The following is an 18,707-nucleotide window of genomic DNA, read 5'->3' on the forward strand; positions in this document are numbered from 1 at the left end:
CTGGATATGGACATATAAGGATTGTGGGCGTGGTTAGCATAAAACCACTGTTGCTAAGGACGACAAAAAGTTTACTTTTACCGATTTGTCCGAAACTGACGTCAATCTGTTCGTCCTCCCGAGGGGACCAAAACATAAAATGGTTGCTTTGGAGATAAAATCAACAGAAAAGCCGCCATTTTGGAAAAAGTGGGCTTTTTAGCAACTTATGACATATAACTCTCACCAATGGAGGAATGTGTTTTTCTGAGTCAGTTGATGATGCTGATCGCTATGCTAGCAATTTTAGCCACATTAGCATAGCTAGCATAGTTAGCATAATTAGCATTTTAGGAAATGTGTTTTTTTGAGTCAGTTGATGATGCTGATCGCTATGCTAGCACTTTTAGCTATGTTAGCATAGCTAGCATAGTTAGCATAATTAGCATTTTAGGTAATGTGTTTTTCTGAGTCAGTTGAAGATGCTGATTGCTATGCTAGCACTTTTAGCCACATTAGCATAGTTAGCATAGTTAGCATAATTAGCATTTTAGGTAATGTGTTTTTCTGAGTCAGTTGATGATGCTGATCGCTATGCTAGCACTTTTAGCCACATTAGCATAGCTAGCATAGTTAGCATAATTAGCATTTTAGGAAATGTGTTTTTTTAAGTCAGTTGATGATGCTAATCGCAATGCTAGCTCATTTAGGCACATTAGCATAGTTAGCATAGTTAGCATTATGAGCAAATCCAGCCTTCATTAGCTTTTAATTTGTGGGCGGTGAGGGCGGAGAGGGCCGCGGTAGTGCGTAGAGTTGGGCGTGGAAGGCGGGTTGCGTCTGCGGGCCATACAACGCCGCTTGCGGCTTTAATTCTTGTTTTTTTTTATTTGGATCGCTTTTTGTGAAAAAAGCAGACTATTTGTTACGTGGTGCAGCACGTCGCACCACCGCTGCTGTCAAGACTTGGTGATATAAAGTGATATATCTATGCTGATCTTTCCGATGGGTTGAATAAAGCATCAGTTCAGAGAGAAAGTTCACCTCTTACTGCTTGTTTTTGTCCAGATGATGAAGCAAAAGGTTGTTTTAAAGAAGCTGGCGCAGTGAACATTCAAGCTAGGTGACCGGAAATTCTTTTTTCACCGTGTGGTTATCCTGTGGGATATCACTTTTTAGTGTACACCCAGCAGCCAATCAGACTCGAGTATTCACCCGGACCATGGTATAATGTGTGAAAAGAGACTCAGAGAAGACCTGTAAGGTGTCAGTGCTGATCAGAGCACTCAGGGCCGCAAGCCCAAACTGGAGGATCCCTGGAAAGACCTTAGACATCCCAGTCCAGAAACAGCTAAGATACTGCAGGACCCTCAGGTTCCCAGGACTCTGAGGCTACATGTTTTTTTAATGAAATAAGTCTCTTTACATCGTTCACGGATGGTTTCTTACCAAAACTCGGGTCCTCTAGTCCTCTAGCGCTCCAATCACCAGGGGCACCACTGTGACCTCAGGCCTTCTCCAGCTCCTCCGAGTTCCTGGTGTTTCTCCAGATTTTCATCTTCCTTCCTCCAATTAAAAACAAATGTTTGATGACTGTGCTTACCTACAATGAAGAGGAGATCCAAGAACGTCACTCAGCCGTCCTGGGTTGGGGTTGGGCGTGATATAAAGCCATCCGACTCAAAGAGGAGCTGATAGATGAAGGTTAGTCTCTCCATTCCAGGAGCTTTCCTGCAAATTGAGAAATAAAAGGTTCCGTGTAGAAACTCTGGAACAAGATCTCTTTCAGGGAAGATTTTCGGTTTGAAGTGTTTTGTTTTTGTAATGTAATAATAAGGATAACAATAAACTTTATTTGTATAGCACCTGTCAAGATAAAAATCACAAAGTGCTTCACAGTGAAACACGATAAAACAAAGTAAAACAAGGAATTTAAAAAATTATGAAAAAGCAATTTTAAAAAGAGGTTTTTAGCTGATTTTTACAGAAAACACTGAGCCAGCAGATCTGAGGCTGAGAGGAAGGGAGTTCCAGAGGGATGGAGCCACTGCTGCAAAGACTGTCACCTTTAGTCTGTAACCACCAGCAGACCCTGGTCACATGACCTCAGGGACCTGCTGGGAGTGGACGGCTGCAAAAGGTCTTTCTATAGACCGGTGCCTGGTTATTAGGAGCAGGATTTTAAAATGGAGTCGGTAGCGGATGGGGAGTCAGTGCAGCTGGATTAATAACATGTTGACGTGTGAAAACTTAAATTATTTAGTTAAAAGCCTGACAGCAGCGTTCTGGACAACCTGGAGGCGTTCTAGAGATTTTCTGCTTAAACATGTGAAGATGGAGTTGCAATAATCAAGACGAGATGAAATAAAAGCCTGGATGAGAATCTTCAACTCAGAACACAACACAATTGGACTCAGTTTTGCAATGTTTCTAAAATGATAAAAACAAGAGCAAACAAGTGACCCGACATATAAAACCGGGTCTAGAGTCAGGCAACTGTCAGGAGCACAGACTAGAACCGCAGTTTTAGCTTCATTTAGTTGGAGAAAATTATCCTTCATCCAACTGTTGACTGAATCCAGACACCTGCAAAAAATCTGTATTTTAAAAACATTATGGGGTTTAAAAGACACATAGATCTGAATATCATCAGCATAAAAATGATAAGAAATATCATTAAAAGAACTTAAACTATGCTGCAAAGGCAGCATAAAATAAACAATAAAGGTCCCAAAACTGAGCCTTGTGGGACACCAGAAGTGAGGGATGCAGAAGAAGACTACTAATACAACAGAGAAAGATCTACCCGTCAGATAAGAGGAGAACCAGTTTAAAGCAGAACCGGATACCCCGACCCAGTTTTTCAGCCTGTCCAGGAGGACATAGTGGTCGACATGTCAAAGGCTGCTGTCAGGTCCAGTAGCAGCAGCACAGAGCATTTTCCTGCATCACTCTGCATCAGGATGTCATTAGTGACTGAGTAGGGCTGTTTCAGTGGAGTGAGTTCTGCCAAAACCTGACTGAAACTGATCAAAAATGCCATGACTGTCCAGAGCAGTTGTAAGTTGGTTAGCAACAACCTTTTCTAAAATTTTGGACACGAATGGAAGATTAGAAATTGGTCTACAACTGCTCAAGAGGGAGGAGTCAAGCCCAGGATTTTTAAGGAGAGGAAGCAACAGCTTTCTTAAAGTCCTCAGGGACTTGACCAGACAGCAAGGATGAGTCAATTATTGACAGGACAGAAGGACCGATGGACTGGAAGACATCTTTGAGCAGAGATGTTGGCAGCATGTTGAGAGAGCAAGAGGATGCCTTCATTGTGCCAACAGTGTGTCTAAAACCACAGGCCGAGGTGGACTAACAGAACCAGAACTAGGACCAGCTGTGTGACACAGAGAGCTTCTCACAGATCTGACTTTGTCAATAAAAGATGATAAAACAATCATCATTTGAATAGATGGAAACGGCAGGTGGACTGGGTGTTGAATGGCACCTTAGGATTACCTCTGCCTGTGGAAATGAGATTAGTGAAGTTAGCAGCCCTCACATCTCTAACAGCACTGTTAAAAGAAACTAAAAGATCCTTAAGATGAAGTAAATGAACATGTAGGTGAGTTCTCTTCCATAAACGTTCAACTTTTCTGCAAGATCATTTCAGACAGCGAATGCTGTCATTTATCCAAGGGGAAACTTTAGTGACAGGGGCCAGTCTGGTTTTAATGGGACAGACTAAATCTAGAACGGAAAGACAGTGCAGTCATTCATTCTTCTTCCGTTTTGTCCCTTTTGGGGTCACGGGACTGCTGGAGCCTATCCCGGCCACTTATGGGCGAAGGCAGGGGACACCCTGGACAGGTCACCAGTCTGTTGTAGGGTTACAATCACACACCTGTGCACACTCACACTCACACCTAGGGACAATTTAGAGTTGCCAATGAACCCATGAAGCATGTTTTTGGAGCAAACCCAAGCAGGCACAGGGAGAACATGCTAACTCCACACTGAAAGGTCCCCCATTGATGTTCTGTTTCTGTCCCCCAGCCGGGACTTGAACCAGGGGCTTCTTGATGAGGCAAGTGGCTAACCACTGCACCACCGTGCAGCCCAGAAAGACAGTAACTTTTAAAAATACATAATAACGAATGAACATCTGTGCACGGAGAGAGGACCAGGTTCAAAGCGTTAGAAAAGGCCTCGAGCTGCCAGAGCTAACTTCTCTATGTCGGCAAGAACGACACAGAAAAAGACAAGTTTAAAAAAAAACACACAATGATGGTCAGTGTGACGGTGTGGCACCGTCAGATGGCGAGGGGGCCCACACTGTTTTTGTTTTGTGTATTTGTGTATATTTTATGTTTAAGACTACTACCTGTGGTGCCACCTGGAAGATGTTGAAGAGCCACGCCCCATGGGAGGGGCTCATCATTTAAAAGGGTGCATCACAGGTAGTGAGGAAGGAGCGAGACGGAGGTGATAACCTGTTGTGACCCTGCGTGGAACAGTTGAAGTGCTCGCAGTTCGTGAAATTAAAGAAAGGACGCTCCTACCTTGGCTCCTCTGCATCCTTTTCCGGCGGGACCCCGTCACAGTCAGAAATAAAAATGTCCTCAGAAAAAATAGAGTCAATATGCACACCTAAGGTAAAAACAAGGTCGAGTGTGCCGCCTTTAACATGTGTGGACCCAGACACATGCTGAGTACCATGAAAAGAGTCCATGAGACTCTGAAACCTCTGGCAAAGAGGTCAGAGTCATCATTAATATGTATATCTAAATAAAAAATGATCAGGTTAGACAGCTTCATAGTGGAACTCCTTTATTACAAAGAGGCTGTTTGGTTAAGGTGGACGGTAGACAACAGCACAGGACACACGGTTCTTATCCCTGACTTTGATCACCTGAAGCTCGAACGAAGAGAACTGAGCCACGCTCTCTGAGCGGCAGAGGCGACTCCCCCTCCACGACCCGATGGCCGAGGCCGTCCAATGAAGAAGGAACCAGCCGGGCAGAGTTCAATGAGAGACGGGTGGTCGGAGTCCCGCTGCCAAGTTTCAGTCAGAAACAAAAGATCCAAGTTCCTGGAGTCTATAAGTTCATTTAACAAGAACGAGCCCGCCTCATGTTGCCGGGGATCCGCGTCAGGGGCCGTAGGCGCTGAGGGTTAGAACCCGGGCCATCTGAAAATCCACAGACCACAGAGAGAGGCGACCAGGCAGAAGAAGAGCTAGGATGAACAGTCCTCAGGAATCCAGACCCTGCGTGTCCGAGCTGGGACTCGGGGAAAACATCTCGTCGGTGGAAGTCGACAGAACACTCGACGCCGTCTACCGGAAAGTCCACGCTTCCATTCCAGCCTGATCTTTAATTGGACGCCGGCTCTTTTTCCTCACCTCTCCCACCGAGATCTGCGTAGCACCGGCTGGCCTTCAGTCAGGATACAGCCTGGAGGTGCCAGATGAGGGAACGGAGAACGCCGGCGCAGGAAGAAGAGGCGTCTTTGCCGATCAGCGACGGTCCGATAGACAGCAGTGTGAGGCGCTCATAAACTAAAGCATTTACACAAAAGAACAGAAAGAAACACAACCATACATTTCTGTGAGAGTGTCCTGCCGGCAGGCAGACTTGCCTCTGGTCATGAAGAGGAGAAACTCTTCCTCCTGTTTTCTGTGAATGCAGGACTTTACATGATAACAGGAAAGAGTTCTGTGTTCCCACACTAAATGTTTGTTCTGCTCTTCCTCAGAGGCACAACTTGACCAGTGAGAGAGTGCATGAGGTGAGCTGCAGAGACAGAACCCTACTGAAGCACCTGTCCCGCTCTTCCTCCATCTCCTCATCTTCATCGCCTCGTGGCTTTTCCTGCTGCCCCTGTATGAAAAGAAAGAGCTTCGCCGTTCCAAACTCCAACATGTGTGTCGGCCTGCAGGCCCGGATCCAGGAGCTGAGCAGCATCCAGCTGCGGGAGAGGCCCCCCACCAGGTGAGACTGGGAACATTTCAGCATGGGGGGGCTTTCCTGAACATGAGCTGACAGGGTTTGTAGCACGAAGAGAGGAAGCTGAGACGTCCCACACAAGCATTGATGGATAAGGGATGACTGAACAGGGTCCTGAAGGTTTGTGACGTTCTACGTTCTCCTTAGTTCCAGCGTCTGTGGGGGGCAGAAGAACCTCATTGCTAACACCAGGAGCTAACTAACAACAACACCCAACTTGCATCTGCAAACATGAAGAAATGCACTGCAGACACATGAGGGGACCGAGCGAGTTTGCCCTGAAGGTTCTGCTGAAGGTTCTTCTAAAGCCTGGAGGCTCCAGTCAGGAACTGATCTGCGTAACCCTGGTCTATCCTAGGCACTTTAACATTGGGAGGTGGGTCATCTAGACCCACTAGATAGAGCTCTGAACCTTTTTTCTTCAATGATTTGTGATCTTCACTGGTGTCCATGGATTACATGATATCTTTCCACCTTTATCCACCTTTGTCATGGTAGGGAGAACACCTCAATGGAAGGGGGGGGGGGGTCATCTAAGATAGCACAAGGGGTAAGAATGCTGGAGGTTCTGGAGGTTTCTGGCCTTCCGGCTCTGAGGTTGTGAGGATCTGTGTGAACAGAAGGTCTCCTGAGCATCCACTAAAACTACTCGCGCTGGTGTCTTCAGGGCTGAGATCCGCTCATGGTTCTGACCCAAATGTGTGCTACTTTCATGTCTATGTTGTCTATCTCTTCTCTTTTCAGTCGATCCAGTCTCAACACCAAATACCACGAGGAGCTTTCCCTGAACTGCGAGCAGCCATATCTTTCTGCTGCGGTCATCAGCAAACCTCCGCCCACAATCACAGCCGGAACGCCACCTGAGGGCTTGGCCAGCTTCTCTGACAGCCCTCAGAGCAACGCAGTCCGGGTGTCTGCCCTCTAGACATGCCAGTGGAGTGGTTTCAATGGAGCAGTGCACATCGTGCACATCATCTGACCATGTGTAGAACTCACATCATCTGCATGGAGAAACAGGTTCTACGACTGAGGCGAGAATTTCCCCCTCATCTTTGGAGGAGAACCTGCCATGACGAAGGACGATCTGATGTCAGACATTAGACTAGATTTATGACCCTTTTCGGTCTCTTTTCATACCGTTCCTGTTCACTAATACCAAACCAGTTTGTCTACAGAACAGTCTGCACTCTGTTCAGATCAACATTCGTTTGTTAGTGGAGTCTGTTGAAAGAGTCTATGTGGGCAGAGATTGATTCCTAGGCGACGTCTATTCGGGAACTCCTTGTTTGGATGGAGTCTTATGTCAAGGCTTAAGGCAAGGAGTCTGAGCCAACCATAAATTCCTCAGTGAGCTGATAGATTACTCCTATCTGTAATCAGTAGTTACTTTCTGTGCACGTGAGCAGTAGATACTTCTGCGACCTCCGTGGTTAGTTCACCCAGGATGTCACTTTTGCGTAGAAACTGCATGACAGACCTAGACACAGACTCTTAACAGCTCCTGCTTTGGGTTCTTAGCTGAATAAAGCTGTGGAGCAGTTTTGAAAGAACTGTGTTGATGCTTTCAGGTGGTGTGGGTGGGGAATCTCAGAAAAAGCACTGAGGATGACCACAGAGTTCCCAATTACGACCATTGCTCTCTGCTCTGACATTTACCAATGTCCCGGTTCCACCCAGCTGGTCCCGGTTCTGGTTTAGATCCAAAGTCTAACTTGGATTATGTTGTGTTTCTGTAAAGCTATTTTTAGGCCGGATGCCCTTCCTGACACAGCCCTGTATTTGATCCAGGCTGGGGACCGGCACAGGGAGCACGATCTGGGCCCCTCGTGGTTATATAGTAAGGCAGTAGGACGAAGGGTCTCCCAAGGACCCACACTGGATGAAGCTCATCACCCCCTCGGGAATCGAACCCTGGTTTCTCATGTGCTATAAATATGAGTGCACTATTTATGCTACAAATATACTCTAAATGTACTCTCTCTCTATATATAGTAGCTTGTGTATCTGCTGTGCCCATCTGGAGTCTGAATGGAGCTCAGGTTTGACTCTTCTGAACCGCATCCAGATCTCCAGTGACGACGGACCAAGCTGTCAACTTGGTCTGTAGGTAAACCTGAAGCTAAACAGTCAGATTTGGGATGAAAGTCTGAATTTTTGGTGGCAGAGAGCAGATCTGGATTTAGAACTTCTTCCATTGTAGAGGATGTCTTTGCAAACCGCCATGATTTAGGTGAAGCTGTTGGAGGCTGATTAAAGAATGTATTTATTGCTTTGGTCTTCCTGTTTCTGTGCTGGCTGACCCCCCTCCTTCAGAGACACATTTACCCAGAATCCTGTTCTCTCTGGGTTTCCTTCACTAAAGGTTTCCTCTGTGATCAGCTCATCCATAAATCTGTTTCAGAACCTGCAAAGAAAAACCTCATAGGAACCAGGTTCCCAGATTCAGAAGCCCTGTTCAGGAAGCAGAGACCAGGTCTCGGCTTCTCTTTTATTCCAGGTTCATCACATTCAACAATTTTCATGTGACTGTTCGTAATGCAAATGTCCATGAGAAGAAGCTGATCCTCTAAGACTGGAGTGTTCCTCTGAGGCCCCACAGACGGGACTCCTTTCCTCCAAATGTTGATCTAGAAGAAGCTTCAGCATCATGTCTGAGTTCTGAGGGGCTCAAAGGATCTCCAGCTGGAAGCTGAGCTGCCTCTCTGGCTTTCAAATGGTCTGGAGGATCATCTGAAGATGATCAGTGCTCCTTGCAGTGATCTGTCAGACTTCCACATCGGGGTCTTGGTTCATCTTTTCCTGACTTTGCGGGCTCAGCAGTTCGCCGGCACAGACACGTTTGGGAGGATAGATCACGGTTCCAAAAAGGAGATTTTTCTGAAGGATCGTCCCAACCATCCAGGGCCCAGCGTAGGCGTGGAACAGTGAAGAACGTTCCGGAAACGCCAGCTTCCTCTGGTTCTCCATCTTGTCTGGACACAAACAGATAGGTGGGGGGGCTTTAGTTCCAAATCAGACGGTGGCCCCTGAGGGTGCAGAATCCTCCAGAGCTGCTGGGGGCATCTGGGAGCCCAGCTTTGCAGAGCTCTGTCCAAAGCAGAGCGCCCAAAGCAGCGTGAGAGTGAGTGCCATGGCCAGGATCTGAGCCACGCCCATGGACACGCCCAGGAAGCGCAGAAAGTGCAGCTGCTTTGTCCCACGGATGAAGCTGTAGATCTTTGGACCACAGCCCTGAAACACAACAAGAGCAGTGATGGGAGGAGCCTCGGAGCTGCAGCTGTCCAATCAGAAGCAAAAGTCTCACCTCTTGGTAAAGGTCGCTGAGGTCGTGGAAGTGGGCGTGGCGAGCACAGCCTGGATACTGATTGGTGCAGCAGGAGTCTGGTGGCCACTCCATCTCTGTCATCTCCAGCCAATCGGTGAAGTAGATCACCCCACAACACTGGAACTGAGGCAGCACACACCTGTCACTCACAGGTCACATGACCACATTACCTGTGTGCAGGTGGGATCGTTACCTCTGTTTGGAAGTGATTCCAGGTGTGTGTTAGCCACTGATGATGCTGCAGGCCGAAGTTATGGAGGCGGGGCTTCAGGCTGATCATGTCAGAGCGCTGCACAGAGGGCTGACACAAGCACGCAAATATCACGCACACGTAGGCGCCATCACAAAGAGAAATAAACACAAAGAAAAGACACAGTGACAAAGATGCAATCAAAAACACTAAATGAAAAAAAAAGCACTAATACGTGGAACAAACACGTGCACTAATACGTGCACTGACACACATAAAAATGAGTGCAAGAAAAAGGTTAAACGTTTAAATAAACCAAGATTCAATCAAATGACAAAAAGTGAAGCCAATTCAAATATAATAAAATATAAGAAAAGTTGGATTAAAAACAAAAAAAAAGAACATGTTGATATTTACAGTCTTTTAGAAGCAAATAAATGTCACACAGAAACTCAAACGTTGGTGTCAGATTTGCACTTGGACTGAGGATCTGACTGTAAAAGTCCAGACGCACAGCCGGCAGCTCGGAGGATGAGGAGGTTTCCGTTCAGGACGAAGGGCTGGTCAGACCCTCCTCCAGAGCTGCAGCTCAGTGGAAAGCTGCTGTTGAGCCCGAGGGGCTGAAAGACGAGCAGCAGGACGTGGCTGACATTTCTGGATATTCTTGGAACCGAGTTCTGTGTGAGCCGAGTGTCACCGGACGCCACAGCTGCTGACAACCACACAGGAAGCTGCAGCCAATCACGCCACCAGAGCGAGATATTTACATCCCACGACCTCCGAGGAACAACTGCTTCTGGGGCTCCATTCCATCATTTCCTAAATTGCCTGGAGGCAACAAGAAGTCAAACTCAATCTGCAGGTTTGACTGTGAAGCCATGAAGAGAGCAGATCCATGAAGTCCAACAGGAACTGTATGATGAAGATGAACCTGGTGGTGCAGCGTCTCCTCTGTCTGATGTTGAAGCTTACATCCTCTTTTTGTTTTGGACTTTGGACTCTTGTTTTCTGGCACAGTGTTCAGGTGTCTTACCTGCACATGCAGGGGTTGGGGCTCACCTCCTCATAGCTCCACACTGCGCTGGCCAGCTCCACGCAGAAGATCACCAGCAGACTGCAGAAGTACTGGAGACACAGCAGCAGACGGAGGGTGAGCAGAAAGCCCTGCATGCTGAGGAATTCATGTCTAACCAAGAAACCACATCCTGGTCTTTCAGAGACCACCTCCTGCACAGTACAATGAAGACACCTGCTCGCTCAGGTAATGGCGGACAGGTTGACCTTTAGGCCGGCCCCCTTTGCATTCAAAGTGAAGGGGACAGGTCCACATTTTATCCTGGATTTAGACCTCAGTCAGCTGAAAGTTCACCACATGGTTAGCATTGTTGTATTTCAGGGTGATGATGTCATCACCCTGTATACATCGGACTTCACACACAACACTGACAGCTGAGACCTCCAGAAGTTCTCTGATGATACAGCCATTGGCGGGCGGCTATCTCAGGGAAACGATCTGGAGTACCTGGAGGTCATCACCAACTTTGTGGACTGGAGTGCTCTGAACCACCTGCACATCAACGCCAGCAAGACGAAGGAGGTGGTGATCGACTTCAGCAGGAAACCACATCTGACTGCACCGGTGAACATCCAGGGCTTGGACATCGAGGTCGTGGAGGACTATAAATACCTGGGTGTTCACCTAAACAATAAACTGGACTGGACACACAACACAAATGCCCTGTACAAGAAGGGCCAAAGTCGTCTCCACCTGCTCAGACGACTGAGGTCCTTTGGGGTGTGCAGGACACTGCTAAGAACTTTCTATGACTCTGTGGTGGCTTCAGCCATCCTTTATGCAGTGGTCTGCTGGAGCAGCGGAAGCTCGGAGAGAGAAAGGAAGAGACTGGACAAGCTGGTCAGACGGGCCGGCTCTGTCCTGGACTGCTCCCTGGACTCCATCGAGGAGGTGGGTGAGAGGAGGATGTTAGCCAAGCTGACATCAATCATGGACAACCCCTCTCACCCACTGTACCAGACTGTTTCAGACCTCAGCAGCTCCTTCAGTGGCAGACTGCTGCACCCACCATGCAAGAAGGAACGCTATCGCAGGTCCTTCATCCCAGCTGCCATCAGGCTGTTCAACACCAGCCTAAGTAAATAGTTTTATAGTTTTTCGTTTTTTATTCCACTGTACCAAAACTGTATATACAGATGACTCTATATTCCTGCACATCTCTTTCCCTGTTTATTATTTCGGAAAACTCTTATTTTTGTATATTTTCTTTCAAAATGTGTATTTGTTAATTACTGTCTGTACATACTTGTGCCAAACTCCATGCTACTGTGACAAGGACATTTCCCATTCGTGGGATTAATAAACAATAATCAGCAGGTGACAGGTGTGGTTTTCAGCCCAGAGATCTTCAGCAGAGACTCTGAGTTCAGTGTTGGAGAACCAACGTTTGGTCCTGAGCCACTGTCTGCTTTTGTCTTCCATCATCTCTGTGTTCAGAAGCTTTGGTGTGAACGATTCAAACCCATTTCTGCATAACTCTTAAATAAACACCTCAACGCTTTAAAAACCACAGAAGAAGAGTTTGGAGGTTCCTCAAAAAACTCGTGACTTTAAAGACCTGAGAGAAGGTCTTGAGCTTTTGAGGGAAACTACGAGAACGTGGTTGAGGGTTTGGATCAGAACTGGACTCAGTCTTTGTGCTCTTACCCAGGACAGCAGCAGCAGGTTGCATCTCAGAGTACCGCAATAACCCACCATGGCCACCAAGATGAGAAGGCAAGAAGCGGCGATGATGACGGGGTGGACGGCTGGGGAGTAGGTCAGGATGGCGGCTTCCTCCAACCTGCAGCACAAACAAAGCTGAAGGTCCAGAACACCAAGACACAAGTTTAGACCGCTGACACGTGATGAAGGAACTGCAGTCTTCTGAACACCATCAGGAAGCTGCTGTCGGCGTCGGGACCGCTTGGATCCAGGGTCAGAACCAATCAAGATGGCCAACATGGTCCTCTGTCAGAACGGACTGGAAGTGGTGCGACATCACATCTAACCGGTCTGTGTATGACATCATTCTGGTTCTTTTTCGCAGAAAACATCAGTTTGATTATTGCCAAGTTCAATGAAAGCTTTTTTTTTCTTTTCTAAAACCAATTTCTAAATGTAATCATTTCTTTTTCAACCTCTTTTGTTCAATGTTGGAAATCTTTTCCAGAGCAAAATAGGGTCGTATCATCTGCAAATATAGAAGTTTCAGCACATTAGAAACTCAACAGATGTCATTTATATACAAGATAAAAAGAACTGGGCCCAAAATTGATCCTTGTGGTACACCATATTCAATATCTATGTGTTTTGAAGTATGACCTGCAAACTGTACATGTTGTTGTCTTTTGTGCCAATAACTAGTTATTTGGTTAAGGGCCACGCCTGTTCTACCAAAGGAATATAGTTTATGTTTAAAATGGAGTGATTAGTGGCCTCAAATAGCATTTTTAAATCTCAAAATAATCCTATTCTTTATTTCTTTTTCTTTAATTGCTGTTGAAATATCGTCTGATATTTAGAAGAATGCCAAAGCTGTAGATCAGTTTCAATGGAAGCCATATTGACTCTTGTGTCGTAGTTTCTATTTTCAACAAAAACTACTTAACTTTTTAACAAACAATTTTTCTGGGATTTTAGAAAACTGAAAGTAACGACACTGGCCTGTGATGATTGAAACAATGATTTGAAAATAGGAATCCCTTTTTTCATACCATTAGGAAAGATTCCAAACCCAACATGAAGGTCGGATTATATCATCTGTGGTCATTCGGATCCTTTTCATGTCAACATCAACCCATGTCTGCTTTCTCATTTTTGCACCCCTTTTTCATCAACCGTAAAAACACAGTTAGAGTTTCTCTTTTTTCTTGTCATTTCCTTTGAATTACATCCAATATTTATAAAGAATGAATTCAAGTTATGATTTTATGTAGAATAATTTAGAAAGTCACTGATCCTGTTTGAACTCCCATGTTAGGATTGTTTTTCACTAAAAACCGATTAGAATAATCCTTAAACTCTACATTGCTTAACCACGTTTACCCAGAAGGCTTTGCTGGGACACAAATCACTCAGGCTGGAAAGTGATTGATTGATTGATATCCTTTTATTTATTAATTCCCACCGCCAATTAGGGATGGGTACCGAGCCCCGGTATTGAATGAGCCCCGGGGCCACTTTTTTCAAGACCGCAGTATCGTTAAGATCTGACCTCACCGGTTCTGCTATCGGTACCGGAGAGGTCGCTTTTTTTGTGTCCCACAAGATATAAACGTTATCTGCTATATTTAACTCTACAAGTCAGTCAATTTCCCGTTAATTGATGATGATATGAACTTCGCTCTTCTCACTGCAGAGGACAGGTCTGTCTGGCTATTTGGGTGCACGGGGGGCGGGGCTGTTGTTCAGACAGCACGCAGCGCGCGCGTAAAATTGATGAAATCTGCGCCAGAGCGCCCTGACTATCATGTCAACCTGCTGCTATGATGACCGTATTTAAATCTCTGTGTAGAACAGACTGGAGGGGCGCGAGAAAAAACAACTCTCTGCTGCTGCAGATGACGTGAACAGGTAGAGAGGCGGGGCTTTAGCTTCAGAGAGACGGACACACGGGCGTCAGATTTAAGGCCCGTACACACCGGGACGAATATTCGCCAGGCGTTATTCGCCAGCGTTTTTCGCCACGTTTTTTGTGTTCACACCCAGGCGATTTTCGCTGACGATGAGTGGAGTGAACATGCAATTTCATTCCCTGACATTAGATGGCGCTTAATGTAAACAGAAATACTCCTGTACACAAGGTGGCGCTGCGCAACTTTACGCTTCTTAAAGTCGCTTTTCACTCAGAAGAAGAGAGCAAGTATTTACGCGCTTGTCAGAATAATACAAAGAAAACATGAATATTTCAAGCACCAGTAGCTCCAACTGGTGCTTGGTTCGGGGATATTTTAGAATGTCCGTCATTATTTCTTCGCGGCTGTGTGTAGACGCTACTTTGCGTCTATCTTCTTCGCTGGTATGTGTGCTCAGCAAGGCAGTTTTGTGTTTGACCGCCCCCAAGTTGTGTTTTACTGTAACTTCAGAGGCTCCAGACACGTGTGCAAAAGCGCCATTCCCATTGGTCGAATACATTTCGACGCGACGCGTCGGAAAAAAAAAAACGAACCCGAGGCGTTTTTTTTTTTTGACGCTTTGGCGCGTGGCGTTTTTTCGCCTCGGTGTGCACACTCACATTGGTGCCCTTTGTTTAGTCATGAGGCGTTAAACGTCGGCGAAAATCGCCGGCGAAATTCGTCCCGATGTGAACAGGCCTTTAGACGCAGCTTTCACTGCGGGAGTTGAAGCAGAGAATTTCTCTGGGATGATTTTATGAACTCAAACATTTATTTAATTTGTTTTATATTTACATCACGACAGCAATATGTCAAAACATTGCTGTTTATTTTTTCATTTTACTTTTCTAGTTGGAAACATGTATAAAGTCAAATGTTTTGTTAAAAAAACATTGTTGCATAATGAGGAAATAAAACACTTTATGTTCTTAATTTGTTATTTATTGATTTTTCGTCCTCAAAAAGTATCGATAAAGGTATTGTTAGAATACCGGATCCATAAGCAGTGTGGATAGGAGTAGTGGTACCGTTTCCTCATTTATAAACATTCATTGACATAAATGAACCAAGATGAGAATCAAACTATCAGAACCTTTAGAACAAAGAGACCCGCATCTGAGATTCTGACTCGGTTCTGAGACACAGAACCCGCATCTGAGATTCTGACTCGGTTCTGAGACACAGAACCCGCATCTGAGATTCTGAGCGTCACCTGTCAGAATCGTTGGGAGCAGAGGGACTCACCTGGTGTGGGCTGCCAGGGTCAGGATGGAGTTCAGGGAGTCTCTGATCCACGCCGCCACGCCTAGCACGCACACCGCCATCAGCTGGATGCGCGCGCACACACGAGCACGGATCAGTTTCACATCCACAAATACCAACACAGAATGTGACACACGCATGCGCCCTGACGTTTTTCCCACATACTTAACCCCGCACACGTGAAGGTCACGCGCATCGATTTCAGGTCAGACCCCCCCCCCCCCTCCTAACCTGGGGGGCTGCAGTGGCGTGGACGCGCAAAAGCTCTGTAGGTCAAGCCCCTCCCTCTATCAGCGCGTGCGTGTGTGCCCTCTCACCAAGAACAGCAGGTTGAGCGCGTGCAGCAGGTGGCGCAGACACCTGACCGCGTGCTCTCGAGCCATTCGGACCGCAGCCCCGCGCCGTTCATCCCGGCGGGACGGTTCCTCCTCGTGCGGTCCCGTCCGGCTGTGTCTGCAGTCGGTGACTGTTTCGGGCTCGTCTGTTCCCGTAAGCAGAAACCCTCCGACAGGTGCTGGACGGGGTGGGGGTGGGGGGTTCCGAGACTTCCTAACCAATCAGCAGAACCGCGGTCTGGTCCAGATGGTTCCGCTCGTTCCGGACTTTTAGATGACTAAATGTCCCGGTTTGAGAGCTGTGATTTGGGGCGGCAGGGGGCCCCTCCTCAATCTGTTCCCTCCGTCCACATCCGCGCTCGACGGGTCCTGGGGGGGACAGGGGAATGCGCCCCCCGGGGCCACGCCCCTTTGACCTTATTAGGACATTTCTACCAGCGGATGAGGTTGAGAGACATTTTCACGGTGAAGGTAACTGACACTTGGAGGCGGAGCTTTGGTGGTCTGGGACGTACGCTACGTCATCACGTTCACCTTTCATGAACCGTTTTTTCAGAAAAAAAGAAAACTGTTTTGTTCCTAAAAAATATGGAAGTAAGTTCAAAAACCTGAAGCCACCTGCAAGCTTAACTAACCATTGAAAACTGTTAACTAGTTTGAGGTTCTTCACTGACCTATGACCTATGACCTGAACCACAGGCTTTATTTTTGAAGGACTCAACCTGCAAAGTAGCTGCGGAAATCAGGAAGAAATAAAGCAAATGTTGACATTTCTGAAGGAAGGCGGGAAAAGACTGACTGTGTGTAGCCCAGCCTGACAGCACAGAGCTGTGAATAACACGCTACAAACATGAAAGTGTGCATGAAAACATGCACACTTTCATGTTTGGATGCTGTTCCTTTAAAGTGCAGCATAGCAAACATCCAGAGAAAGCTTTCAGCTGCTTCTTCTAAAGGCCGTCACACTTCATTCTCCCTCAGGTCCTCCCTCATCCATGAACCTCTTTGGTCTTTCCTGGTAGCTCCACCCTCAGCGTCCTTTCACCAGCATCATCACTGCTCCTCTCTGACATCTTCATCTGCTTCCCTGCATGGATCTCCAGAACATCTATGATCTGTTCCTCTAATGCAGTGATTTTTAACCATGGGCCCAATCTCGGTCCGCGAGCGCCAACTAGTGGGCCTGGAAAAAAAAATCTGTTCTGAACCTGTGGGCCGCGACTATGGAGTCCTATACTGTTCATAATTAAATAAATAAATATGGCCTCATGCAAATACACAATCAACCAATGAATCTCTCATAAATATATAAAAAGATCATGAAATGGTGAAAAACCTGCACACCGATTTTAAATTAGCCATTATATTATTCAAAATATTTCATTTTGCTTTAAAAACCTGTTCATTATTTTAAAACAGCATTTTAAAATATTTTATTTTATTCATGTGGAATATTATTATAATTCTACGTTTTTTTGTCAGAACCTTTGATTTTAAAATCAATATTTTCCAAAGTAGCTTTGTTTTTATGTCATGTTGCTGTTTTTGAGGAGGAGCTAAGATGGCGGTCCGTGCGGTCAACTTTTTGTGAGCTGCGACGGTCCGGTCCCAAAATATCCCTTTTGACCTCATTTTCAAACTGCTGAACTAGTTTTGCTTTATTTTTTTATTACTCTCAAGTCTTACCACTGGAAAGAGACAAGAACGAAGTGGGAAAAACAACAACAGCAATATTAAGAGCTCCTAGAATGCCACGGGAAAAGCCTGTATCGGAGAAGCCGACTCCCGCATCCAAAAACCCAGAGATGACAACACATGACCACGAATACGCCATGGAAGTATCCTCGCTGTCTACTAAAAGGAAAACCCCGGTTACACCCACTAAACCAGAGGTGGGCACTGAGGGCCGCATTCCTGCATGTTTTCCAGCATACCCTGCTCTGGCATGTTCTGATTGGCTGGACACACCTGAACCAGGTAATCAGCCATGAGTAGGGCAAGACTATCTGGAAATCATGCAGACACACCGGCCCTCGAGGCCTGGAATTGCCCACCCCTGCACTAAACCCTCCGTTCCACCTAACAAGGTGGTCGTTTCTAACAAAAGTGATGCCGAGTTGTCAGCTCTAACTGCCGCCATCGAAAAACTGACGGCGAGATTTGACGACTTTGACGGCAGACTTCGGGAAAACTCTGTGATTCTGGCTAATCTGACGAAGATCACTGAGGTAAACGCTGCTGATATAAAGGACTGTAAATCCAAAGTGCACAATCTGGGAAAAGAAGTTTCTGTGCTGAGGAAAGACAATGATGACTTAAGAGAGAGGGTGGTGGAGATGGAGCGATATAAACGGCGCTGGAACCTGAAGTTACAAGGTTTGAAAGAAAAAAGCGAGGAAAACACCCGCAAAGAAGTCCTGGGGATCCTGGCAAAGATCGCGCCACAGCACACATCGGTGTTGGAAATGGTTGTGGATACAGAACATCGGCTGGGGAGGAGAGAAACCGGGAGGCACCGGCAAAACCTCATCCAGTTCTCCATGAGGCACTACCGCCACATCTTCTGGAAGGTTTCTAAGGATGCAAAGGTTTGTCAAGAGATGGGAATCTTCTTCAAGCAGGATTTCTGCAAATCCGACCGAGAATCAAGAGCTGCTGTCTGGCCCAAAATGGAGAAAGGAGAGCTGCGGGACAGAACGTCTGCTATCGGGGCCACATCGGGAACGCTAATGGAGTCCGTTTGTCTCCAGACTAGCTGGTTTTATTTATTCTTCTTTATACGTTTGGAGTTAATTATCATACATGCTTTGTTGTTTAAAGCATAAACTTCATTTGCTCCGTTTTTTCCACACCTTAAGTTCACAGAGGAAAGTGAAACTCTGTTGTTGTTAACTTGAAAGTTATAAGTTTGGAAGTATTTTTTCTAAAAGTTTGAGGTCTAGTTCTGT

The 18,707-nt window shown here is 46.3% G+C and overlaps 2 protein-coding genes across 5 annotated transcripts in view; one reads left to right on the forward strand and one right to left on the reverse strand.

Annotated features, from left to right (window-relative positions):
* The window catches only part of LOC105353862 (A-type voltage-gated potassium channel KCND2), a 45,961-nt gene extending 37,716 nt beyond the window's left edge, over positions 1–8,245 (forward strand). The window contains exons 4-6 of one of the 2 annotated variants that reach the window (XM_078941621.1): positions 5,725–5,757; positions 5,908–5,960; positions 6,720–7,104. In XM_078941621.1, coding sequence (XP_078797747.1) covers positions 5,725–5,757; positions 5,908–5,960; positions 6,720–6,900 — 267 coding nt within the window. In that variant the 3' untranslated portion in view covers positions 6,901–7,104. Of the gene's footprint in view, positions 1–5,724; positions 5,961–6,719 lie in introns of both variants that reach the window. The other variant, XM_023952385.2, reaches the window with a different exon arrangement.
* A 179-nt stretch (positions 8,246–8,424) lies between these two features.
* Positions 8,425–18,157, reverse strand: tspan12 (tetraspanin 12). Of its 3 annotated transcripts, XM_004086960.5 has the most exons (7): positions 15,742–18,157; positions 15,407–15,489; positions 12,213–12,348; positions 10,550–10,615; positions 9,494–9,601; positions 9,280–9,423; positions 8,425–9,206 (listed from the first exon to the last, which is right to left on the reverse strand). In XM_004086960.5, the coding sequence occupies exons 1-7, from the start codon at positions 15,805–15,807 to the stop codon at positions 8,988–8,990; spliced, it is 822 nt and encodes a 273-aa protein (XP_004087008.1). In that variant the 5' UTR covers positions 15,808–18,157; the 3' UTR covers positions 8,425–8,987. The 3 variants fall into 3 exon arrangements, with proteins under 3 accessions (XP_004087008.1, XP_020557836.1, XP_020557837.1); XM_020702177.3 differs by lacking the exon at positions 15,407–15,489; XM_020702178.3 differs by lacking the exon at positions 10,550–10,615.
* Positions 18,158–18,707: the final 550 nt, after the last annotated feature.

Source organism: Oryzias latipes, chromosome 23 (genome assembly GCF_053564925.1).
Source record: "Oryzias latipes strain Hd-rR chromosome 23, Olatipes_Hd-rR_3.1".
NCBI classification, from domain to species: Eukaryota; Metazoa; Chordata; class Actinopteri; order Beloniformes; family Adrianichthyidae; genus Oryzias; species Oryzias latipes.